The 24,173-nt window shown below is 35.9% G+C and overlaps 4 protein-coding genes and 1 long non-coding RNA gene across 7 annotated transcripts; 4 read left to right on the forward strand and 1 right to left on the reverse strand.

Annotated features, from left to right (window-relative positions):
- Positions 1–55: 55 nt before the first annotated feature.
- On the reverse strand, positions 56–6,888 carry LOC111442005 (DNA topoisomerase 2). Of its 2 annotated transcripts, none has more exons than XM_023079248.1 (19): positions 6,322–6,888; positions 5,462–5,754; positions 5,319–5,385; positions 4,963–5,233; positions 4,673–4,875; positions 4,374–4,583; positions 4,182–4,295; positions 3,988–4,098; positions 3,511–3,675; positions 3,086–3,427; positions 2,871–3,004; positions 2,387–2,768; positions 2,119–2,305; positions 1,974–2,023; positions 1,459–1,881; positions 1,185–1,374; positions 1,024–1,085; positions 827–929; positions 56–657 (listed from the first exon to the last, which is right to left on the reverse strand). In XM_023079248.1, exons 1-19 carry the CDS (start codon positions 6,886–6,888, stop codon positions 56–58), a joined length of 4,476 nt encoding a protein of 1,491 aa, XP_022935016.1. The 2 variants fall into 2 exon arrangements, with proteins under 2 accessions (XP_022935016.1, XP_022935015.1); XM_023079247.1 differs by having other exon boundaries at positions 827–932.
- Positions 6,889–10,410: 3,522 nt separating this feature from the next.
- Positions 10,411–13,136, forward strand: LOC111442334. The gene is made up of 3 exons (XM_023079703.1): positions 10,411–10,586; positions 11,740–12,237; positions 12,350–13,136. The coding sequence occupies exons 1-3, from the start codon at positions 10,499–10,501 to the stop codon at positions 12,868–12,870; spliced, it is 1,107 nt and encodes a 368-aa protein (XP_022935471.1). The 5' UTR covers positions 10,411–10,498; the 3' UTR covers positions 12,871–13,136.
- A 244-nt stretch (positions 13,137–13,380) lies between these two features.
- Positions 13,381–15,316, forward strand: LOC111441929. Its single transcript, XM_023079121.1, has 2 exons — positions 13,381–13,873; positions 15,041–15,316. Exons 1-2 carry the CDS (start codon positions 13,557–13,559, stop codon positions 15,048–15,050), a joined length of 327 nt encoding a protein of 108 aa, XP_022934889.1. The 5' UTR covers positions 13,381–13,556; the 3' UTR covers positions 15,051–15,316.
- Positions 15,317–15,399: 83 nt separating this feature from the next.
- Positions 15,400–15,912, forward strand: LOC111441930. The gene is made up of 2 exons (XR_002710254.1): positions 15,400–15,562; positions 15,630–15,912. It is a non-coding gene; the product is annotated as an uncharacterized LOC111441930 (long non-coding RNA).
- A 1,600-nt stretch (positions 15,913–17,512) lies between these two features.
- Positions 17,513–23,975, forward strand: LOC111441927 (cycloartenol-C-24-methyltransferase-like). Of its 2 annotated transcripts, none has more exons than XM_023079119.1 (14): positions 17,513–17,684; positions 17,821–17,916; positions 18,919–18,985; positions 19,072–19,145; positions 20,528–20,612; positions 20,699–20,754; positions 22,117–22,171; positions 22,391–22,438; positions 22,683–22,766; positions 22,846–22,962; positions 23,036–23,119; positions 23,217–23,342; positions 23,434–23,531; positions 23,699–23,975. In XM_023079119.1, the coding sequence occupies exons 2-14, from the start codon at positions 17,834–17,836 to the stop codon at positions 23,760–23,762; spliced, it is 1,041 nt and encodes a 346-aa protein (XP_022934887.1). In that variant the 5' UTR covers positions 17,513–17,684; positions 17,821–17,833; the 3' UTR covers positions 23,763–23,975. The 2 variants fall into 2 exon arrangements, with proteins under 2 accessions (XP_022934887.1, XP_022934888.1); XM_023079120.1 differs by having other exon boundaries at positions 17,519–17,722.
- Positions 23,976–24,173: the final 198 nt, after the last annotated feature.

The raw sequence follows: 24,173 nt of genomic DNA on the forward strand, positions 1-24,173 counted from the left end.
TCAGTTTCTCCCCGGAAAGAAGTTGTTTATACATTCATAGAGGTTTCTTCATGAATCAATCTTCATCCAAGTTGGCTTCTTCATCGAAGTCGGAATCCTCATAAACTGGTTCGCTATCTGAATCGCTAACCACATATCTGACCTGAGTTCTGTTTGTCCTCTGTGATCTTCCTCTTGCCAGCGGAACTCGGGCGACTTCTTCATCAGTAGTCTCAGAAGAAGCAGAACCCATCATCTTCCCTTCATTTCCAGCTTCTTCTACTTCCTCTTCCTCTTCCCCAATTTTTCTTCCCAACATAGAGCCACTTTTCTTGTTGAAAGGTGATTCTCTTATCTTCCTCACTTTCTTCTCCGGTGAGATGCCGGAGTTCTCAGTTGGCTCCAGCATCTGAGTTATCAGTTTCTGACCCAACCTCGCCACCGGCTCTTGCTTCTTGGTTGTTTTGGTTGTTTTGGCATTTGCAGCTGCCTTTCTTCCTCCTCCCTTCTTGGCTGCTGGAGGGGCTATCTCCTTTATTTCGAAGTCCCCGTCGTCGCTGTCATCGGAAATCTGAGCAGACTTTGCAGTAGTTTTCTTCTTGGCAGCTGCTCTCTTGCTGGGTTCTTTCTTCTTGGCCGCCGCTTGTACTTTCGGCACTTCAGTTTCCATGGCTGAAACTGACGAGAAAAAAAAGTTTGATCATCAAATTTTTTATGATATCAGAACCAAGAGAATATACAACTTTGTAACTATTGGGAATAGCAGTAATTTAACAGGATAAAGGGCTCGTTCACACTTAAATGTATATTTGTGATTAGTTTCAACAATGAATGAAAATTATTTTACCTTCTGATGGTTCAGGAGATGATTCAAGTTTGTAGGCAGCAAGACGATCTTTAAGCTCGAGGACTTCGTCGTCGTCGTCGTCGTCAAGAACTGCAGTTTTACCCTGCTGTTTTCACAACAAAACAAAGTCATTATTTCCAAGCGATCATTTGATGGGGAGTTTCTGAAGGACTAAAATGAATTATCAAAACTGTTACCTTTTTAGCAGGAGCTTTTCTTGGAGCTGCTTTGCCTTTGGGCTTCACCACCGGGTTATTTGCTGTAAAAAGTGAAAATCATTGAGGTTAATAATAACGGCAAAGAAAATAAAACCAAACAAACATAGAAGTTTCTGAAGAGGATGATAAAAAAAACTTACCAACTTCCGTTGTTGTAGAACTAGATGTTGTTATGTCCATACTTTCCGTGATGGTTTCTGAATTGCTGGTCTTCTTACTGTTGCGTGGGGCTTTTGGTGCATTTCTAGAGATTTTTGGCTTTATATCGTTATTTTTTATTCTCTGCTGTTTTCTTACCTCATCTGCCTGAGCATCATTTCTATCCATCTCCTGTATTACAATCAAGATCTTAAGAAAAATGTAGCTGACAATGAATATCATGAAATGTGAAAGGAGTTAATAGTTTCATCTTACATCAAGTTCCTTCTCGAGATAATCAAGATCTTTCAGCCACAAAGACTTAGGGGTTGCCTTCCTCAGCTCTTCCACTTCCCCTTTGAACTTGTCTCTCTCATTACATAGCTCCTGAACCTTCTCGATGGTCAAGGTTCCGATTGCCAGAGCGAGTAGATACTCGTAATCACTGACTCGTTCCCCTTTTACTACTTCCGGACTCTCCTCTGCCTCATCTGTTTCGTTTGATGCCCCAGCAACCTCCGGCTCAACGGATTTAGTTTTCTTAGGAAAGGGTGTAAAGCCTTTCTCTTGAAGCTCATGGAACAAATCTACTCTTCTTCTATTGCTTACTATTATCTCTCCATTCACAACAGCAAGAATAAACCTCACCTTGTTTTCCAGTTTGAGCAACTCCGTTTCAAGGTTTTCCAAAAGATTCCTCTGCATTCCAAAGTGAACAGTTTAGTCAACAGATAATTATTTTCTCTACCATTCAGACAATTAGGAGAACAACACTAGGATGCGACGCTCACCTTTCTTTTCTCAAAGAATTCAAGTCTAAGAGGGAAAAACTCCTCAAGAACTGCAAAATAGTTATATTTATAAGTCAGGTCAAGGAGCTCCAACAGCAGCAATAAAAAGCCAGGTATTGTAGCTAAATATCAAAACACAACATACTTTGTTCTGGGGTGTCATATTTCTTAATCACGCCATTTGCATCAAACAGATGCATGTTGCTAGTGCTAACAGTTGTAGTTAATTTGAATTTCTTCTTCAAACCTTCCTGCATGGCCAGTATCATGTTTTCCTCCGTCAAGTGAACATCAATGGAAACAGTTTTGTCATCGCTGTGGTGGTCAGCTTGCTGCAATAGCACCAAGGAAAGTAGATTTTGTTAGTACACAATGAATAAGAAGCTTTTGCGAAAGTGTCGTCATTTCTCTACCTCAATAAAAGGATCCTTCGCTGCTTTTTCTTTATCTTTGTCATTCTTTGTTGAAACTCTTGTTACAGAGTCAAGAAAGTCCTTGTAATCATTAGTCCATCGGCGAACTGGCAACTCGGTTATTCTTAACGTCGTGTCGCTGACTTCCTCAATAATTCCACTAACAGTGTAACTAGTACCTCCTTCTTTAGTGGCAGTTTTCTCTATAGTTCCTGAAAAACCTCTATACCAGGGATCCATTGGCAACATCGCTTCACCATTCAACATGCGTCTTACATTTCTAATGATGTCTCTAGGATTATAATTTGGAATGTAAGAACTCCACCCAGTTCCTATTCCCTCACTTCCGTTGACAAGAACGGTTGGTATGATAGGCATATACCTAAAAAGCACAAAAGAAAAAGATGAGCATGACAACGTTTCAAGCCTTGTGCAAACTTATTTTTCTTGAGTGGGAAGAAAAAATGCACTAGTTGAGATTTACCAGGTTGGTTCAATCGACTGGCCGTCTTCATTTAAGTAGTTTAGAAGTTTGTCATCGTCTTTGGGGAAAAGGAATCGTGTAGCATTTGAAAGTTTAGTGTAAATGTACCTAGAACTTGCATGATCTTTGCCTCCCTGGAGAAAAACGCACAAAATAAATCAATGACTAAAATTTCATAAGACGAGTTCATGAGAGTTAAATGAGGGAATATCTACATGGTTTCGTGTGCCAAACTGTCCATTTGGTAGAAGAAGATTAATGTTGTTGCTGCCAACAAAGTCCTGTGCCATTCCAATGATGGTACTAGCAAGACTCTGCTCACCATGATGATAAGCAGAATGCTCAGATACATAACCGGAAAATTGAGAAACCTTTGCCTCTTTGATAAAGTTTCTCTTGAAAGAACAGAAAAGGATCTTCCTTTGCCCAGGTTTAAGGCCATCAACCATTGAGGGAATAGACCTTTGTAAATCAGCCATTGAAAATAATATAAGCTCCTTGTTGACGAAGTCGCTATATTTTATCAATTTTTCTGACTGATCTAGATGGGTACCAGCCTGCAAGCGTGTTATTGTGAAGACGATTAACTCCTTACCTCAAAGCTAAAATACATGGGCTGCTGGTGGATCAAACGTCTTACCTCAAATTGACGGAGCCAATTCTTCCTCTCTTCAATCTTCTTTTTACTGAAAGCAAGCTCAATCGCCTCCCCATCATGTTCATCTTGCCAAATAAAATCTTTCTTGTGCTTTGCCAGCTGTTCGAAGTACTCTCTTCCTTCTTTCGATGTACTTGTTCCCAACCCCTGCGCAATTAGTATAACAGATTTATAGACCGAAACACTTGTCGAGGATTGTTGGGAGGGAGTCCCACGTGGCTGGCTAATTTAGGGAATGATCATGGGTTTATAAGTAAGGAATACATCTCCATTGGTACGAGGCCTTTTGGAGAAGCCCAAAGCAAAGCCATGAGAGTTTATGCTCCAAGTGGACAATATCATACCCTTGTGGAGAGACACTTAGTCCTAACAACACTAATACCTTTCAAATAGAATTTGAAGAAATACGACTTACACAATGAACAATGAAGTTGCTATATTTAAGTCTTAAAGACCGACCTTATAGTACTTGATTGACCAGCCACTTGCATTGCCCCTTAAGTTATCTTTCCAAGCCTCGTACTCGGGCATGGTATAGAATGATAAAACAGTTCCATTTCTGTGAGTAGCCTGCGGACGTCAGAAGAATGTGTGAGAAGCCGTACCCTTTAGAAACCTTGCTAGTAAGGACTAATCAACGAAGCATAACCAACCTTGACAATAGGCGTTATGAATTCAACCAAAAACGACGGCACTCTTAAGAGGGAAGGCCAGAAAGAATGAATAAAGTTGATCAAGAGCCCTTTAATGTGCGAACCATCGTGATCCTGTGTAATGGCATTGACGTTAAGCCCTTGTTGCAGACAGAATCAAATCAATGAACATAAAATCGTAAGCCATCAGACCTGATCGGTCATAATCATCAAATGACCATATCTCAAAGCCTTAGCATTGTTGTATTCCTTCCCTTGCTGAAGTCCAAGAATTTGCTTGATGTATTGAATTTCTTTATTCTCAGTGATCTGTTTACTGCTTGCTTCCCTCACATTGAGCAATTTACCTCTCAGTGGGAATACGCCATAAAAATCTCGACCTACTACACCGAGACCAGCCATCTATTGGAAGAACAACAACAAAGTTAAAAATCATCTAGGGAAAGGGAGAGAAAAGCATCAATCTGCAAGTGTAAAAATTAAGAACTTACCGCAAGGGCCTTGGCTGAATCTCCTTCTGTCAAAATTAAGGTACATTTTTCCGAATTCTTCCCTCCAGCGCAATTGGCATCCTCCAACTTTTCTATACCACTTATCTTTTCTGTTTTTGCTCCATCCGTTTTCTTCAGGTCTTTGCTTTGCTTGAAATTAACCCACGAGAGAACGCTATCCATAATGCCAGATTTCGTGGCCACTGAGTTGCAACATGTACAGTAATCAGTATCTTACACTAAATAATAAACCAACATATAGATTATGTTGATGATTTATGCATGCATACCGTTCTTCAAAAAGTCTGGCGTAAGTTCGCATGCAGAGCCGAAACTGCTTTGACGAATTGTCAAGGTTTCCTTGGTTTGGGAATCGAAGGCAGGATTATCGATGAGAGCGTTGATAAAAACCCACAAATAGCTCTTCACGTTGTGGGCCTTCACGTTAGCATTTTTGTTCTTCTTATTTACAACAGTCATAACATAATTTGCTATTTGATTAGTAATGTAATCGACATGAGTCCCACCCTTGATAGTTGCAATCCCGTTCACAAAGCTGACCTGCTCAACGAAACACCAATTAATAACTCAAGAACTTACAATATACAGCGTTAGTTGCAGTGATCGCACTCATTCAAAAGATTACCTGCTGGAACTGGCCCTCACTTAAGGTCACCACGATTTCCCATCTCTCATTAGGCCGAATGTGATACCTGAAAGAATTCTTAACCCTTATACCAAATCCGTAGAATATAATATAAACTTCAAATTTTGCAAACAGAAGTCTACCTTTTTGGAGGTTCCGTCTGGAATGCGGCTGCCGATTTGAGATAGAAATCTACATAATCTTGAAACGATTTAACAGGGACCCTTTGTCCATTTAGCTCAACTTTCACGGTTTTACCGAGGCATCCGGCCAAATCCAGCACTCTCTTTTTCATCAGTGCAACAACGTCATCTTCAAGATGAGTCATGTTGAACTTAGCCAAGTCTGGCTTAAAAGTCACCTTGGTCCAATTATCACCCTCCTTGCACTTTGTTATGATCGGCTCAGATTTTTTCCCCATGTTATCAGAGAATACCTTCCATGTTCAAAATAAGCATATTGGTTTATTTCCAGCACTTGCTAAAAGAAGCTCAGATGATTATACTACTTCAACGAAACCTAACCTCAAAGAACTAAGAAAATCTTATTTAAGTTACAGGAAGTAAAATTCAAGGAGGGAAATGATATCCAAAGAGTACTTTTAAAAATGAGGCTCAGGGAAAGAGTATGAACCAAGATTCTAAGATGAATGCAAACATAATTTACAAAATAAATACATATATAGCATCTTATAGTTCTTGAAGCACAAATTTGAAAGAACCTCGAAGCTAAAAGACATGCAGAATTCCAGAAACGCACTAAGAGAATCAAAACCTATGAATCAAGCATGAGATCAATACCTAAACAGGATAACTGCAAACAAAATTGAAAATAAATAGAGACGTTTATGACATCTTAGTTCATGACGACATTGCAGAATTCCAATGCACAAATAATAGAGCCCACACCATCGGATCAAAGTCAAATCACAAAACCCGCAAAATTAAGTCGAAAAAGAAAAAAAAACACGATTTATCCTTCATGAAGGATGCAGAAATCGTACCTGCTTATACTTCTTCAGACGTCTTCCATCTGCCGTCTCGATCACAAATTCAGTAGAAAAAATATTCGTAAGTTTCGCACCGTAGCCGTTGCGTCCACCAGTGGTTTTCTTCTCAGTATCATCATAGTTACTACTAGTCAACAGATGTCCGAAGATCAACTCAGGCACATAAACCTTCTCTTCCTGATGAACTTCAACCGGAACTCCATCTCCATTGTTGAACACACTGATAAAATTCTGCTCAGCGTCAATTACAACCTTGAGCGAGTCCATCGAGGGGTCTCTCTGCTTATTATCTGCAGCATTGACCAAAATTTCATCAAAGATCTTGTAAAGACCAGGCACATATGTGACGGATCGGTGGACCATCTTGTCGTTCTCGTAAACCCAGAGGTTCTGGGTGTGCTTTTCGATTGATCCGACATAGGTATCGGGTCTGAGGAGGATGTGCTCTAGCTGAGTCTTCTTCTGGTACATTTCTTCGATTGTTTTCTTTGGCCCCGCCGGATCGGAGTCGACATTGGCGGCGTTGCTGTTCTGCAATGGGCGCTTCTTCTCCACGGCCATGGTGATCGAAAAACTCGTTCTTGAGAGAGAGAGAAAAGACACAGAGATGGTGTCTGAAAGATTCTAGGTGATGAAAGAGAAAGAAATTGGGGATTTATAGAAATTAGGGATTGATTCAAGAATTTGAATTTGAATTTGAATTTGGGCGGCTTCTTTTACAACAACGCCAACGGCTAGCTCTGCTGCGACCCGGGTTTGGGCCTGACTGGCTCGGGTTCCGATGAAACCGAGTCATCCTGGTTTTATTTAATTTTTTATATTTTAAAAAATATAATAGAAACCTTTAATATAATTAATTTATGTCATTTACTCTATCAGTTTATTTAATGTTTAGGGATGGATAAAAATCAAAATTACTAAAATCACTAATATAAATATATTTTTAAAATATATATATATACTTTTTGCTATGTTAAAAAAAAAAAAAATTAATTAGTTTTGAGATAAAGTTATACATTTTTTTAATTAAAATTTAAATTTTTATCTTTGTTCTGGAAATATATTAATTTATTAAAACAATTACAATCCGTAAAATATATTAATTTATTAAAACAATTACAATCAGTAACTAGGTAATAATAAAAATGAAAACTTTAAAATAACTATTTTTTAAAACAACAACAAATTGAAAAAAATTATCCCAATATAACTTAGTGCTAGCAAAAATAAATGAATAATTTGGTCCTCACATAATTAAACGAAGAATTTCAAGATAATATAGAATGAAATAGGTGGCTAATACGTCTATCCGACATCGAAAAGTGAGTATTTGTCTACTTATATCAATTTTAAGTTCAAAATGTCTCTAATCACAAACAAATTAATTTTCGATGGTCAATTTTAGAGCAATCATTGTAGCATGATTTATTTAAAAAATAAAGAATAAATATCTTTAAAAATAATTATAACTTTGATATTCCAAAATATATATATATATATATATATATATATATTTTGTTACTATCACCGTTTTAAGCATACTTCAATAACATCCTAACATCCGTCAGTTTGAGCTCTTATTCTTATTTGGCTCGATTGAAATATTTACTTTGTTACTCCAACTGATACCCCTAATCTAATCAATTGAAATCAATTTTGCCATAGCAAGTCTGCATCTCAAAGTTACTTTAGGATGCTATATATATCATAGCGTCGCTGTGCCAGTGTATTGGATTTAAACTTTTTGTATTACAATTGCATCTAACGCTCGGTAAATAGCCAAATCTATTTCATAGATAGGTTTCACGATTTTAAAAATCATAACTAAAATATTATAGAATGTTAATATTAATTAAAAAAAATATTAATGTGAATCAAATAATTGACAATCAAGGAGTCAAAATCAAGAAAATGTTAGAAAAGTGATTGAGGAAGTGGGCCGGAGTGCACATGGGAAATGGGCCCCCACTCAGCCCATTACCATTAAATTAGTCTTTTTTATTAAACAAAATCTTTGTTGTCCTACCCAGCACACGGCTCACTCTAATAATGCCACGTGCCAGTTTTAATTTATTAATTTTAGGAAAATATTAATTTCTCATTAAAATAAATTTTCAATTCGTTAAATTATAGCCTTTCCTCACGACAAGTCGACAATGCGCATGTGGAATCTGAACCGGGTAAAGCGACACTTTAGCTGGCGCATCTTAGCATCAATTATTTGATATCCTACGCATTCTTAAAACTTATTATTATTATTATTATTATTATTATTATTATATTGTATTCTGATTTTCAAATTTAATAATTACATTTAAAAAAATCCAGGAATAAAATCCCAATTTTACCCTCCTCTATCCATTTTCCCATCAAATTAATGTCCTATTTATGTTTTTATTTATTTATTTTATTTTAAATAAGATGGTTTGTAACCAATTAATTACGCACAAAAAAAATTAAAACATAAAAAAATAATTTATTTTTTTAAAACCGCGTGGGGTATGCTGGGAATGAGATGGAATTGCTTTTTTTTTTTCGCTCCTTTCTTTACACTTTTATTTTTTAAATAATTAATTGTATTTTTTTATTATTAATAATTCCCTTGATATTCGAGATCTAACGGACAAAAAAAAAAAAAAAAATCATTTTTGGTCGAACGATATTGACGTTATCTCAAGTATCCCTTAAATAATACCTTTTTTCTCGACCATTTCTCTTGGCATTATGGTCACAGAAGACAGATGCCTATGCTCGGTCACAAGATCTCAAATTGAGCTTGGTAATGATTGATAAAAATCATATCATCGGTTTGACAAGTCATGAATTCCACTGTTTCGATAAAACTTACGGAAACAACTAACATATCTTCAACTATTTTAGACTAAATATAAGCTTCTCGATTCATTGCAACTTCTCGAATAGAAGGACCAATTTAACGACTAAGTGAAACTAATAGTGGATGAAATTCATCCCCGAACAAATTGGTTTAGCCTATTGATCATTTGGTATACATTAACTAAATGCAAATTTAGTTTCACACAATGACATGATCGAGTTTCGAACCATCAATATCATATCAATGGGCTATAAAGTGCACTCGTAGCAATATGTTTGTTAATTTAAAATATTTAGGCAAATTATGCCAAAAAAGAACAATAATTATCAATCAATTAAGTGGAGATAGATCTCCAACTACACATGGGGAGAATCAAATTCCATAAGATTCTCTAATGTTTTATCTTATAATAATTAATTTTTTTTAAAGGCTGAAATAATTATTTTTAGTTAACAAGTTTTATAATATTTTTTAAAATAATTTTACTGCATTTATATATATTTTTAATTTTTATAATATGACTTAGAAACCACTGCTGAATAAATATTTTAATACGTTGATGAGGTGGGCAGGAAATTTCGTTGTATTTATAGATAAATGTGATTTTTTTTTTTATTTCTCATAAATTAAATTAAATTGCATTGAGAGACAGCATCTGACATGTATTCAAATAATGCCCAAAAATTATTATTTATTTATTTATTTAATTAAATTCATCAGATCGAAGAACGATTAATTAATTCCAGCCATTTCTATTTCTTGTTTCCTCAACCGAAACCATTAATTACAAATAAATTTAAAACTTCAAATAAAATAAATAAATAAATAAAAACTCCCAATTATTTGGATTTTTTAACAGATATTTGGAAGAAGCGAATAATAAGATATAAAAATAAGAACATATTTAACACTCGTATAAGTTTATAATTGAACTCAAACCATATAAATTGAGTTGATCGTGTTTCTGGACACTTTTATGGTTCAATGATTACTTACTAAAGGGTGGATATTCTGTATTACACGATCATTGAAATAAAAATAAAATTAGAAAATAAAACAAAAACGATTTTTGAGGAGAAAGTGAAATGACAAGTTTGCCACTTGAAGGCCATGAATCATGGAGAAAAAATCGGTCCCAAATGGAAATAAGCAGACAGATACACAAACAATGTTTCAGGTTACACCTCACTTAAACGCGGATTTCTCTACTAATCTCCTTCTCTTTCCTCGCGTCTTCGTGGTTTTATCATTTTTCCCTCACTATAAATACAATCTCTTAATCCCACTTCCTCTCCCATCCATTCATACCCTTTTCCCCTTCTCAAACCCCCAAAAATGGCTTCTATTTCGTGTTCATCACTGCCATTGCTAGCATTCTTCTTGCTATTGGCTTCTTCAGCCTTTGCAGGGTCGATTTTGGAAGGTATAATGCTTATTTTCAAAACCCCTTTTGCTTAGTTTTGTAATTTGGCTATCTTTTATGTGGGTTTGTTGTTTAGCTGCATGATGAACTGATGTTTGTTTGTGGGCTTCTCTCTTTTGTTGTTGGTACTGTTTTGGATCTTGTTTGTTGGATTTATTGTAGAAATGTGTAGTTTTAGCTTTCTGGTTTGCTATAATGAATGAGTACTTAGTGATGAAATCCTGCTGTTTTTTTGAGTTCCTACTTTTTACTGATGAAATCCATTTAGATCTGCTCCTTATAGAGTTTGTTTTACTCTCCAAACCAGTTTGAGGCTTTGTATTTGGTGTTGGGATGCTAAGAATGTCTACATTTGCTAGAAACTAACCGCCTAAGCTCACCGCTAGCAGATATTGTACTCTTTGAGCTTTTCCTTCTTGGCTTGGATTGTTACAAATGGTATCAGAGCTAGACATCGGACGGTGTGCTAGTGGGAATGTTGGACTCCCAATGGGGGTGGATTGTAAGATCTCACATTGGTTGGAGAGGGGAAGAAGCATTCCTTATAAGGGTGTGGAAGTCTCTCTCCCTAGTAGACGTGTTTTAGAACTGTGATGTTGACGGTGATATGTAATGAGCCAAAGCAGACAATATCTACTAGCGGTGGGCTTGAACTATTACAAATGGTATCAGAGCTAGACATTGGTCAGTGTGCTAGCGAGGACGCTGAGCCCTCAGGGGTGGTGGATTGTGAGATCCCAAGTCGGTTGGAGAGAGAAGCGAAACATTTTTTAAAAGGGTAGAATCCAGAAGGGAAACCTCTCCCTAGCAGACGTGTTTTCAAACCGTGAGGTTGACGGTGATACGTAACTGGCCAAAACGGATAGCGGTGGGCTTGGGCTGTTAGAAACGGTATCAGAGCTAGACATCGGGCGGTGTGTCAGCGAGGATGCTGGCTCCCAAAGGGGTGTATTGTGAGATCCCACGTCGGTTGGAGAGAGGAACGAAGCATTCTTTAGAGAAGGGTGTGGAAATCTCACTCCAGTGGGTGTGTTTTAAAACCTTGAGGGGGAAGCCCAGAAGAGAGAGCCCAAAGAAGATAATATCTGCTAGCGGTGTGGTTGGCTTGTTATATGTCAATCGAATATCTAACGTTGCTTCTTTGCTCACACAGGACTTCTAGCAAATGGGAACTTTGAGGAACCACCATTAAAAACTAACTTAAAGAAAACAGTAATAGTAGGCAAAGACTCTCTACCAAGCTGGGAGATCAATGGCTTTGTTGAGTACATCTCCGGCGGCCCTCAACCCGGAGGAATGTTCTTCCCCGTTGCTCACGGCGTCCATGCCGTAAGGCTCGGCAACGAAGCGTCGATCTCTCAGATCATAAAAGTGAAAAAAGGGTCTCTTTATGCTCTAACATTTGGAGCTTCAAGAACATGTGCACAAGATGAAGTCTTGTCTGTGTTGGTACCTCCCCAGAATGGAAGTTTGCCTCTGCAGACTCTTTACAGCAGCGATGGAGGTGATGTTTACGCCTTTGGATTCGTAGCTTCGTCGGATTCCGTTAAGGTGACGTTCCACAATCCCGGAGTTCAGGAAGATCCCGCTTGTGGACCTCTGTTGGACGCTGTTGCCATCAAAGAGCTTATTCGTCCAGTCCCAACAAGAGGTAAACATGCTCGTCTGTCTTTTCGAGATCTAAAAACTCGGGTCATTTGATAACGATCTTGTGAATTTGGTTCGCTGCTTAATCTCGATGTTTGTTAATGGTAATCTTGCAGATAACTTGGTTAGGAACCCGAGCTTCGAGGTTGGTCCTCATCGGTTAGTAAACTCGACCAACGGAGTTCTTCTTCCACCAAGACAAGAAGACCTTACATCTCCACTCCCAGGCTGGATCATAGAGTCACTCAAGGCTGTAAAGTTCATTGATTCAAAGCATTTCAACGTTCCCGTTGGACTTGCAGCGGTCGAGCTCGTTGCAGGGAGAGAAAGCGCGGTGGCTCAAATCATCAGAACCATCCCCAACAAGCTATACTCGTTAACGTTCAAAGTCGGTGACGCCAAGAACGGATGCCATGGATCAATGATGGTGGAAGCATTTGCTGCTAAAGACACTCTCAAAGTTCCCTTCCAATCGCAAGGAAAAGGGCTTTACAAAACTGCCATTCTCAAGTTCAAAGCAATCTCGCCTAGAACCAGAATCACATTCTTCAGTTCATACTACCACACCAGAACAGACGACTTCGGATCCCTTTGTGGCCCCGTGCTCGATGACGTTCGTGTTGTTCCTACGTACTAGAGATATTGTTTCCATGGCTGGTGCTACTGCGCCCCGGGTTTGGTATCAAAATACTCGTAGACGTTGCAACGGCTGCTTAATGTAATTAAAAACCTTTGATGAGGATAGATGTGTTCTTGAACCATTTGCAATTATGGATTAGTTCATAGTATCCATGATCCTAGTTTGAATGTGGCATGTCACGGTCGCGTCATGACACCCTTCTATCTTAGCCCTCACGTGACTCGTTGAACACCATTTGAGAGTCACGGCTTTACTTATCGCAACTTAGTGTCAAAATCTATTTTATTTATAATATGTTCATAACATTTTTCTTCACTTAAATTAGTTATCGTGTGGTCGGTGACCGTAGATTATGATATTATGCACAAATCAAATTATTTTTTTATTTGTTTAATTTTATTTTAATTTTTTTAATTAATAAGTTTCCAAAATTTAAAAATATGTAATTAATTAATGGTGTAATCAAATTGAAAGTTAATAATTTTTTTTTAATTATTAAATTAATTTCAAACCCTAAATCTATCTCCTCCATCACTTTCTTTCTCGCCGTCGTTTCCCTTCATCCCAAGTTTCGACTCTCTAACCGCAGCTACCGTCGCCGTCCTTCACTGTGCCTTATCGGCGCCGACATAGCCCACTTCACCTGCTGTATGAACGACAAACCGAGTGGTTGAACTCTAGTAATGAATTCGTTGTCGCGAAACCTATCTTGCTCCATCAGATCTTCGTTGCACACCAATTGCCTGCAGCACCTTCACTATCAGCAGCAGCAATGGAGGGGGATCAGAGTGAAGGTACTGAATGGAAATTTGGAGCGGGCACTGACATTTTTGCAAAGGAAGATGCGATCGAGCGGAATTGAGCGGCTGATTAAGCGTGAACAGACTCATCATATAAAGAATTCTGAGAAACGAGTTTTGGCCAGAAAGAATTTGGAGCGCAAAATTCGATCGCAGGACCTCGCTCGCAAGCTCAAAGCCATCCTTATAAAGAAAGTCAGGTATTTGTAAATCTTTTCCTTCAACAATAAGCTATTTGCGCGATGTTGCTAGTGTTCGAATGGATTCTGCATAGTGGCCTGATCGTATGGTTCTTCTAGCTTTGTTTATAATGTGCTTGCCTAGTTTTAGCGACTAGCGATTGCTTAGAACTTGAAGTGTGTACTTGGTACAATCAAGTGCAACACGTTTCTGCCCGTAGAACTGTAAGAAAATTTGACTTCGTGCCCAAACCATCAACAACCTATTGCTAGCACAATGTCTATGATTCAGAGTAAAGTTAAAATGCTGAAGGAAAGATACAATCGAACATGATCATGTATTCTGTTGAAATTCTTTTAGGAATTGTTGAGTTGGCAATACTGGCGATCATTAAAGAGAACAAGATCAAGTTATCTGTTCTTATCAATTCAGTTCTTTGGAGTTGTTTAGAAGATTATCGATGACCGACCTCCCTTGACATTATCAAAGACTTCATCCAGCAAATCCTTTAAGATCATCAGTTCGAAAACAAAGCCAATACATTTGAACTAATTTATGAATAACCCAGCTTTCATTTAGAAGAATTGAAAGAATTCAGGATCATACAAAAAAAGGGAGGCAAACTACAAAAAGGACCTGCAATCAAGAGAAATATGAATCAAGGATAATTGCAGAAGTGTTTAGTAATTCAAGCCATAAGGACAAAATTCTCATACTCCAACTTGCCACAAGAAACTAACCAATATCAGTATGCTTATGCAGAATCTCACATGCCTGGCTAAAATTTTATTTAGTTTAAAGAGAATAGAACCAGGGATTTCTAGACTTGTTCAGGATATCTTAGAAGGATTATTTAGTATCTTTAAATATTTTTAAAAAATATATTATTGCCTAGCATCTTTAGCTCAAAGAAGCTGTATCTTTCAAGCGCTACTTGGAGTTTTACTTCTCCTTCTTTTAATTAAGTAGTTGCTTATTTTCTCAAGTCGAGAAAAGAAATTGATTTGGACTAAACTTGGACAGAATTATTCATTATGCACATGATTGAACGAGGAAAAAAACGGCTTGGATTAACTTAAAAGAATAAACGAATGTAACGAGAAGATTGTTCCGAGAAAAGTGTGGTTTTTGCTTTTGGATTCTCCCTCTGCTTTCTAACTTCAACTTTATCATCTGATTTGTTGCAGGGGTCTGTAAGCATGTGGTATGTGGCATTATAGTTTCACAGGCATCTCCTCTTAACTATGGCTGCCTCTTAAAAGTGCAATTGAAGTTCCTTTATTCAGCAGGAAGGCGCCAACGAGCTGTTTATCTTACATGGCTTTCTATCGTTCTGTTTTCTCTTATCTGAGCAATATTGCTGCCCGCTATGATACCTCCCAAATTCTGTTGTTCCTCTTTTGAAATATATTAAAAATTGCCCATAAGGGTCCTATAATAGTGAGTTTAAAGGGAGCGGACTCGAATCAATGTTGGCCACTTAGATTTAACATCTTACACCTGTTTTTGGTGTCTAGATGTTGTATGGGTCAAGTGGGTTATCTCGTGATATTAGTCGTAAGGGTCAAGTGGGTTATCTCGTGATATTAGTCGTAAGGGTCATGGGTATAATAAGGAGTTTAGAGGGAGTGAATTTAATCAATGGTGACCACTTAGATTTAACATCTTACTCGTGTTTTTGGTGTCTAGATGTTGTATGGGTCAAGTGGGTTGTCTCGTGAGATTAGTCGTAAGGGTCAAGTGGGTTGTCTCGTGAGATTAGTCGTAAGGGTCAAGTGGGTTGTCTCGTGAGATTAGTCGTAAGGGTCATGGGTATAATAAGGAGTTCAGAGGGAGTGAATTCAATCAATAGCGACCACTTAGATTTAATATCCTACAGCTTATTTTGGGGGTCGAGATATTGTAGGGTCGAGCAAGTTTTTAGACGAGTTGCATTCAATTGGTATCTTTTATGACAACTCTTTTATTACTAAAACTTCGATCATTGATGTATCAACAAATTTAGCTATTGATCTGAAATTCAACCTGAAGTTAATGCATATCAATCATTCACTATAAAGGATTCTCTCCCTTTCTTGATTATGAAATATCTCATTCTTACAAAATTGGCTACAATCCTCTCAGAATGAGAAACTAGGGCAAAAGTGGCCCTTTATTTATTGTTATAAGATACAATTTTATTATGCAATTTGTTTTCTATATGTTTCTTTATACTGTGTTCCATTTATTCAAAGGACAACAGTGATTTATTTTGTGTATTTATGGGGGGAAAAATTGGAATAAGACGTGGCACATGGCCCCCAACAACCATGTGACATGACCATTATAGCTCTTCCAACCAAACTGGCATTACCCTACCTCTACTCCATTGCATATATTTTTGCCTCCTTAGGCTAACTGGTCGGCTGTCCGACTCTGTATGTCGTACCATCCAATGTCTAAAAATTTCGTTTGAATGTGCCCACGATTAGGGTTTTGAAACCTCGAAACAAATTAGGTCAAGAAAATGCCTATACAATAATGAGATTGTCGACCTTAGTGATCCAACGGTGCCAAGTGGAAGGGCCGTCGCTCAATAGATAAAAGTTACTCTAGGGATAACAGCCTGATTTTCTCAAAAACTCACATCAATAAGAAGGTTTGATGTCGTCTCTTTACCGTCATACTCAAATCAAATCTCTAACTCTTTGTATTTTTTTGGAAGAAATAGATAAAAATCCATTTCTTTTAATTTTTATGAATAAATGAGTAGCACGAGTCAATAATACTTAATATTTGGTTTGAATTAATTCAAAATTTGGTGAAATTTATAACCAATTTTGAAAATTCAACCCAAAAATGATGATTAATAATTAGCGTTGAATTTGAATCACATTAACATTTAATATTGGAATAATTAAACCGAAATAATTCAGTAGGACTAAGTAGAGTGGATGAAAAACACTGGTCCCACACTGGTTTGGACAGTCTGGCATGTGACTGTGACTGTAAAAAGTAAAAGGTAGAAGTTGGACCCCCTACTGCCCTGTCCACATCACCCCCTCCCATTCCCCATTTCTTTTCTAATTTCATTTTAATCCTATTTTAAAATCAATTTTGACAGCTGTGTATATTATTATCATTATTATTTTTAAATAACACCCCTCTTATTCACAGTCGTAGCCACTTCAATCTTAAAATTAAAAAAAAAAAAAAACCCATTAATTACATCTCAACCTTTTAATTTTAATTGAATTTATTTAATAATATTTTTATGTCTCTTTCTGTAATTTAATTTTATGCTCAATTAGTTTTATTTTGAATATTGAATATATTAGACGCTTATTAAATATAAAAAATAAAATTAATTTTATATTTTGGAAGGTAGTCCACCATCTATAATTACGGTCGCGATCTCAGAAACCTGTCGTTCGTATAATTTAATTTTAATTTAATTTTATGTCTTAAATGAGACAAACATACTTTTTTTTTTTTTTCTAAATCAATTAATCAACATTTTTTCTATAAGAGATTATAGGGATGTTGAAATTTGATAAAGATGGGTTTAAATTGGAATATATTTTAAAAAAAATTAATATAAAATAGAAAAAATGCTAAAAAATAAATAAAATTAATCAAATAAATAGGGCAAAAAAAGGAGATAGAAAAGGAGAGGCTGTCAATTCTTGCATGTCTGTCATACCAAAAAGAAAGAAAAAAATCTCTCTCTCATTAGTCGTCACTAAGACAGAATCCCTTAGAGAGAGAAACTGAGCATTATTTCCATTTCGTCTCTGCAACTCAGCGGCGTCCTTCTTCTTCTTCTTCTCCCGCGCTCTCTGCAAAACCCTTGTCCGCTTCTTTTCCCTCTCTCTCTCTGTGTTTTTCGCGTAATGTGCTTCGTCCTTCTCATCGGAACCCTAAACTCTTAACTCGGAACTCCTAACTCGCAATTTTCTTGACTGTGTTCTCGTTTTTTTATTTTCAGGTTGCTGCTTGAGATGTCGAAGGATGGAGCGTTCGATCTTGCCTCAGGCGTCGGCGGGAAGATGAGCAAAGCCGATGTCATATGCGCCGTTGAAAAGTATTCTCTCTCTCTCTCTCTCTCGCTTCGTTCTCTCTGAGCTTACAGCTACTTTCTCCGTTTATCATCCTCTCCCAAGCCTTTCAGCGCTCTTTCTTCCGGTTTAGTTAGGTCTGTTTGTTTTAAAAAATTGGGGAAACTGAAACCTAATTGGATCATAGGGATTAGGGAATTCAGAAAGAAATAAAATAATAATAAATAATGTAATGCCTTTTCTTTTGTAGATCTTCTTTATTTATTTCAACTGCATCTTTTTAGTGGATGAACAGTGCAGATGGAACTTTCAATTTTACTCAAATTATCTGTGTATTTTGTTTTTTTTCCGAATTTTACTCAAATAATATTTTTTTTATATTATAATTACAATTTTTTCGCACTTCAATGAGAACAAATGTGATAAAATAAAGGTTTAATTAATGAAGGGTGCCATTATTAATATGTTTTAATAAGTTAATAATTTGAATATATTTTGCTTAATATAAGACATATGTCAAGATTAATGGCGTTTGATTGATGGGCCATTTCATAATGTCAATATTAGTATTACTATTATTATTATTTGTTTCTTAAAGAACAGAACAAATTTATACTTTATGGCTTTTTATTTATTTACATTTTCTATTGAAACAAGAAACAATGATGTGTTAGGTTATCATTCTGTATTTCTGGTTCTCTCAATGATTATTTTTTTAAACCACTGTTTAACGTGAAAATTCATTTTGTAATTAATATATTCTATAATAAATAAATGAAGATATAGGGGCGACCATATAATAAAATTATATTATGTGTATATATATATATTACACTTATAGCTAGATGAGCTCTTCTTATATTTTGGAGTCACTAAAAATTCTCTAGAAGTTAACAACTTTAAAAGTTTAAATTCATACCCTTATTATAGTTACAATAATTGACATTTTTCCAACCAAGTTTTCGAATTTAATTTATGAAGTTGCATGGATAATGTTGTCTAATTAGGGTTTGCTTTTGATGAACCAGGTACGAGAAATATCATGGCTTCTATGGGGGCGAAAAGGAGGAGAGAGAAGCCAACTACACGGACATGGTAAGAGGCGATCAGTTTCCTTTTCTTCTTCGCCATCTCTATTTTCTGAATCTAACAAAAATGGTGACTTTAATCTGTATTTTTAGGTCAATAAATACTATGATTTAGTGACCAGCTTTTATGAGTTCGGTTGGGGAGAGTGCTTCCATTTTGCTCCTAGGTACGATATATATCATCTTCCTCCTCTCTTACATTATTAACACAGCTCAGAATTTCACAATTTCTACTAATAATGCACTTAAAATGGTTGGTTTGGGAACATTTTGTTCCTTATTTCTAACTTTATGTTATTGTTTCTTTATATCTCTTTTTTAGAAAAAAAGAATATTTAGTACTTTTTTGTTGTTTCTTTCTCCCTTTTCATTTTTCTTAGGTGAAAAGCTGTGTAAAAAAGTGTTTCTTAATGATTCTTCAGTCTTACTTCTCTAATTTTAAGTTATTATAGTTTTATATCGAAAATATTTGTCTAAAAATAAACTATTTCTCAAATTGGATTGACTAAAGTATTTACTTTAAAACCTTTAGGACTATAAAAAGACACCAACTTCAAACCTCAACGATTACAAAAATGTACTTTTTACTAAAATGTTCTAAATTAATGTTGTATTCAGAATTTTCTTTATTGATTTATGCATTTTTTTAATAAAAGACAATAAAATAATATTTTTAGTTATGCTTTTCTAAAAACTTAATTTTTTTTAAGCATGGATGTAGCATAAAATTTAAGTTAATGACGTTAACATCAACATAAACTGATTAGACATGAAATTAAAAGTTCGTGGAAGTTTATGGATCTATTCAAACTTATTAAAAATCTTTAAACTAAATAGACACAAATTAAAATCTATACTCAAAACTTTTTAAAATACACGAATGAAATGGTACCATCTTAAATGTTCTTTAACTCATGATCTAATTAAATATGAAACTAGATTTTGAAACTTGTTGACATTGAAAAATGAGAAATAGATATATTAGTTACCATGCATATGTTTTTCAAGAGACTAATACGTATCTCCGTATGGCCCACCATGATGATTTTGACCGTTTGACAACTAGAGAGAGAAATGCACCAAAGAGGGAGAAGAGTTTTTTATTTTTTGTTTTCAGAAAAATCAATAGCCGTCAAATTTTCATTGTTAATTAGTTTTTCTAAGAACTTAAAATAGCTAGAAGGAACAGAAACAGAAATGTTATCGAACTAGACATAATTTGCAGTCAAGTTTTATGAAGATCATGATCATACGAAACTAATGTTGTAGGATTGAAAACATTCCCTCCGCAGAGTATTTGGCAGTCTTTTCCCCTTTTTCTGTTCTTTTCCTTCTAGTTTAGACGGTGTATTTAAGAGAATAGCTATCGAATGGTCAAGGAATGATTTTTGCCAATTGACCATGTTAATGGCCAATGAGAATGGTCATGGAAGACCAACTTTTCAGACATCACTCCACAATAATGTTTTCACATATTATGATTGCTTCTGTGCTTTTATCCTAAGTGCTGCTAAAATAATATAAATGAGCTAATCTTCCAAGCTTGTAGATTGACTGGTGAGTCTTTTCGGGAGAGCATTAAGAGGCACGAGCACTTCCTTGCTTTACAGTTGGGTTTGAAGCCTGGACAGAAGGTTTGTCTTCTTTAATACAATTCAAAGGCAGAAGTTTTACTTCATCATTCGCATGTTATAAAAACATAGCTTTGAGTTTGCACCAGGTTTTGGATGTTGGATGTGGTATAGGCGGCCCACTGAGAGAGATTGCAAAATTCAGGTGCTCTTTAGTTGTATGGCTCTCATCAATTAATGGTTGTAGATTACATGAATGGATATCTATCTTTTGATATTTTTAGTCCTTTTGTTAAATAAAGAGTTTTCATACTTGTAACCTCCCTCACAATATATATGGATTGATCCTTGTCTGCACGTTGTACCTTTAGTTGAAATAGTATGTTATGGCTCTTACTAGGAGAAGACTTATGAAAGGTCTCTGTCATACTCTATTCTAGTAGATTTTTAAATTTAGTCCTGGTGAAGTCGCTCTCTTGAGCCTTATAAAATTTTACCTTCCATTGGAAAATTCTATTGGAAGAACAGGGGAAAATGGTATGTTTTGGCTCCAGCAACTTCTAACAACATTTATACTAGCTCTGTTGAAATTGCTTTGAATTAGTGGGTGAAAGTCAACTACACTCGTGTTAGAAAATAGATAAATGAAAGGAAAATGACGATTTAGAAGAAAATAAGTCTTGTCTCTGCCTTCTTTCACCCCTTAAAACACTAGTCTGTCATTTCTTTCCCCCTTTGTTTTGCTGAGTTTCCTCTCTAGAGTTATGTTCAATGGGTTTATCAACTCCATGATTGCATGCAATTTCTCGTTCACCTTACCAATTTTTCAAAAAAAAATTCTCTCTGGGAGAATAGGAACAGGGTGAAATGCCTTAACAAAGATAATCTTTTGACTTCGTGTTGAATATGCTTGAGTTGAAAGGTAGTCATCAGGCGTCATTCTTTGAAGTAGAGTATTATGAATTTTGATTGGTGATTAATTGTTTTCCCAGATTGATCTTAAGCCTAGACAGTATCATGTTCTACTTCGACCTATAAAAAAGCTGAAAATTTTGCTATGGGTGACAATGAAAGATGGAACTAGAATTCTTCTTGTTTGGTCAAATAAAGTGGTTCAACCTATTCAGAAAGGTAGATTAGTGATTGAAAATTTTAGAAAACATTGCAAGTCACTTACTGAAGATCTTATTTGAATAGGACTCCTTGTGGTATAAAGTTTTAATGAGCATCTAGAGAAAGATAGTTTTTGGTGGCTTAGAAGCGAGGAAAAGTGCACCTGGAAAATGTCCCCAAAATATGTGTAGGAATTTCATGTAATGGCAGAGAATTATTTAAGACTTCTGTTAGGAAATGGCAAGAATGTTTATTTTGAATAGATCTTTTCCGCAGGTTGTTTCAATTTGCCGTCTCAAACTTCGTTTGATTAATGATGGGTAGGATAATAATAGGATCATCTCAATTGTATATTTTGGTTCTGCATTGAAATTAACTACTTATGTCTTGCTTTAATTTGGCAACTTTGTTTTGGCCTTGTCAGCATCTCATATTCTATGTAAATCTGTCACAGCTATACTTCAATTACTGGGCTGAACAACAATAGCTATCAGATTACTAGAGGAGAGGTACGTGTTCCATTCCTTTTACAAGACATTCGGCAGAGTCGTTCTTGGCAATTCCTTTTCTAGCGACTGTGTACTTTTTGTCTCTCTCATTATTTTCCCATCTGTCTTTTACTTTGGCTTTTTACTGTCAGTATGATGTTTTTTTTAATTATTTTTGTGCCATGTTCTTATCTGAAATAGTAATCCTTTCACTAGTCATAGTCTTCTGTTATTCCACAGGAACTGAATCGCATTGCAAAATTGGACAAGACTTGCAACTTTGTCAAGGTTGGTGTTTTTAAATTCAGCTTTTATATGAATTGTTTCGTCTCATCAGCTTTTGTGCTCTTATTATATTTGTTCTTTATTCCTCTTATTTGATCTCTATACTCTTAGTCAAGCTTATAAACGGTCCCTATCACTAGTTTTTCGTTGACGAGTTGAAGAGTTGAAACGCATGATCATTCACTAGTTTTTCATTCTTTATCCTTCTTATTTGATCTCTATACTTCAATTATTGTCCATTCTGCAGGGCGACTTTATGAAAATGCCGTTTGAGGATAATACATTTGATGCAATATATGCAATCGAAGCCACTTGTCATGCACCAGATGCGGTAGGTCCTTATTACATTTCTGAAGTTTGTGACTAGAACAATGATTCTTTTGAACTGACTGCTGTTTCCCCTCTGGCAGTATGGCTGCTTCAAGGAGATCTACAGAGTACTTAAGCCTGGCCAACATTTTGCTGCTTATGAATGGTGTTTGACCAACTCGTTCAATCCCAATAACCAAGATCACCAAAGAATAAAGGTTATCTTGTCGATTCTGTCCCCCATTTCCTCTGATCTTATACACTTGTATTGACAATGTCTGTGTTCCATAGGCTGAAATTGAGATTGGCAGTGGGCTTCCAGATATCAAGACGATAGGAAAGTGCCTGGAAGCTTTGAAAGAAGCAGGTTTCGAGGTTGACTGGAAGACTTTTTCTTTGTTTTCTTTTTCCTTTTCCATGAATATAATGTAGTAGCAGATACATGAGCTATTATACTCTGCACTCTGCTCAGGTCATCTGGGGAAAAGATCTTGCTGAAGATTCACCCGTTCCTTGGTACTTACCTTTAGATGGCGGTCAGTTCTCAATCACCAACTTCCGCGCTACAGCAATAGGGCGTTGCGTGACAAAATATATGGTAAGCAGAATCAAAATATATGGTTCTTTTTTATAATATTGAGTATGGATATGGAAGAAGTTGACATGCTGCTGAATTGTTCTTTCTTTAGGTTAGAGCATTGGAGTACATCCGCCTCGCCCCTAAGGGTAGTGAAAGAGTTCAAAATTTTTTGGAGCAGGCAGCCCAAGGGCTGGTTGAAGGTGGAAAGTAAGTATGATCTATTCTTTGTTGGGTCTTCTTTTGAGCTATAAGTTGTTACACTTTTCATGAGAAACCTCAACACTAGCCCTCAGGAACACTATAAACTTTGTTTTTGTGTTTAGAACATGTAGAATTGGGGCAGGGTGCTGATTATAATTTTTATGTCTGAGCAGGAAAGAGGTCATGACCCCTATGTACTTCTTCCTGGTGCGAAAACCACTTTCGAGTGGGGAGTAAAAACGAGCTTGGTAGGTGTAATTTGTTGCTGCTATGGTAATATTTTATGACCCTAATGTATTTACATTTGTTCTTGGCTCAAAAACTACTAGATACTATGGCCATTTTTTTAAAAAAATTCAAGCTCTGCAGTAACGTTGATGAAAAAAAAAAAGTAAATTTGGGTTTATTTCCATATTTGTAGTGTTTGGTAATTATTGTTTTGTTGGATCATAGATCTTTTTTTATATTATTTTAGTTTATCTATCTATAATATAGAAATTGGCTTGATGGTGAAGGAGATGTGTTATAATTGAGACTATATTTTGTAATATATAAATTGAATAATATAAACTTTTAGAAATTATGATCAAATATTTTGGTTATACTTTAAGACATTACTTGGAATTAATATAATATATATATATATCC

Source organism: Cucurbita moschata, unplaced genomic scaffold (assembly GCF_002738365.1).
Source record: "Cucurbita moschata cultivar Rifu unplaced genomic scaffold, Cmos_1.0 Cmo_Scf00004, whole genome shotgun sequence".
Classification (NCBI taxonomy): domain Eukaryota; kingdom Viridiplantae; phylum Streptophyta; class Magnoliopsida; order Cucurbitales; family Cucurbitaceae; genus Cucurbita; species Cucurbita moschata.

Excerpts from the sequence above, each read along its gene's own strand:
- LOC111442005 (XM_023079247.1), bottom strand. The coding sequence starts at position 6,888 with ATGGCCGTGGAGAAGAAGCGCCCATTGCAGAACAGCAACGCCGCCAAT. Across the intron at positions 5,386-5,461 it reads CAGACGGAACCTCCAAAAAG|GTATCACATTCGGCCTAATG; the intron begins GTAGACTTCTGT and ends GAATTCTTTCAG. Across the intron at positions 2,024-2,118 it reads ATATGACACCCCAGAACAAA|TTCTTGAGGAGTTTTTCCCT; the intron begins GTATGTTGTGTT and ends ACTATTTTGCAG.
- LOC111442334 (XM_023079703.1), top strand. The coding sequence starts at position 10,499 with ATGGCTTCTATTTCGTGTTCATCACTGCCATTGCTAGCATTCTTCTTG. Across the intron at positions 10,587-11,739 it reads TGCAGGGTCGATTTTGGAAG|GACTTCTAGCAAATGGGAAC; the intron begins GTATAATGCTTA and ends TTGCTCACACAG. Across the intron at positions 12,238-12,349 it reads TCGTCCAGTCCCAACAAGAG|ATAACTTGGTTAGGAACCCG; the intron begins GTAAACATGCTC and ends GTAATCTTGCAG.
- LOC111441929 (XM_023079121.1), top strand. The coding sequence starts at position 13,557 with ATGAATTCGTTGTCGCGAAACCTATCTTGCTCCATCAGATCTTCGTTG.
- LOC111441927 (XM_023079119.1), top strand. The coding sequence starts at position 17,834 with ATGTCGAAGGATGGAGCGTTCGATCTTGCCTCAGGCGTCGGCGGGAAG. Across the intron at positions 23,120-23,216 it reads TGAAAGAAGCAGGTTTCGAG|GTCATCTGGGGAAAAGATCT; the intron begins GTTGACTGGAAG and ends CACTCTGCTCAG. Across the intron at positions 23,532-23,698 it reads GGGCTGGTTGAAGGTGGAAA|GAAAGAGGTCATGACCCCTA; the intron begins GTAAGTATGATC and ends ATGTCTGAGCAG.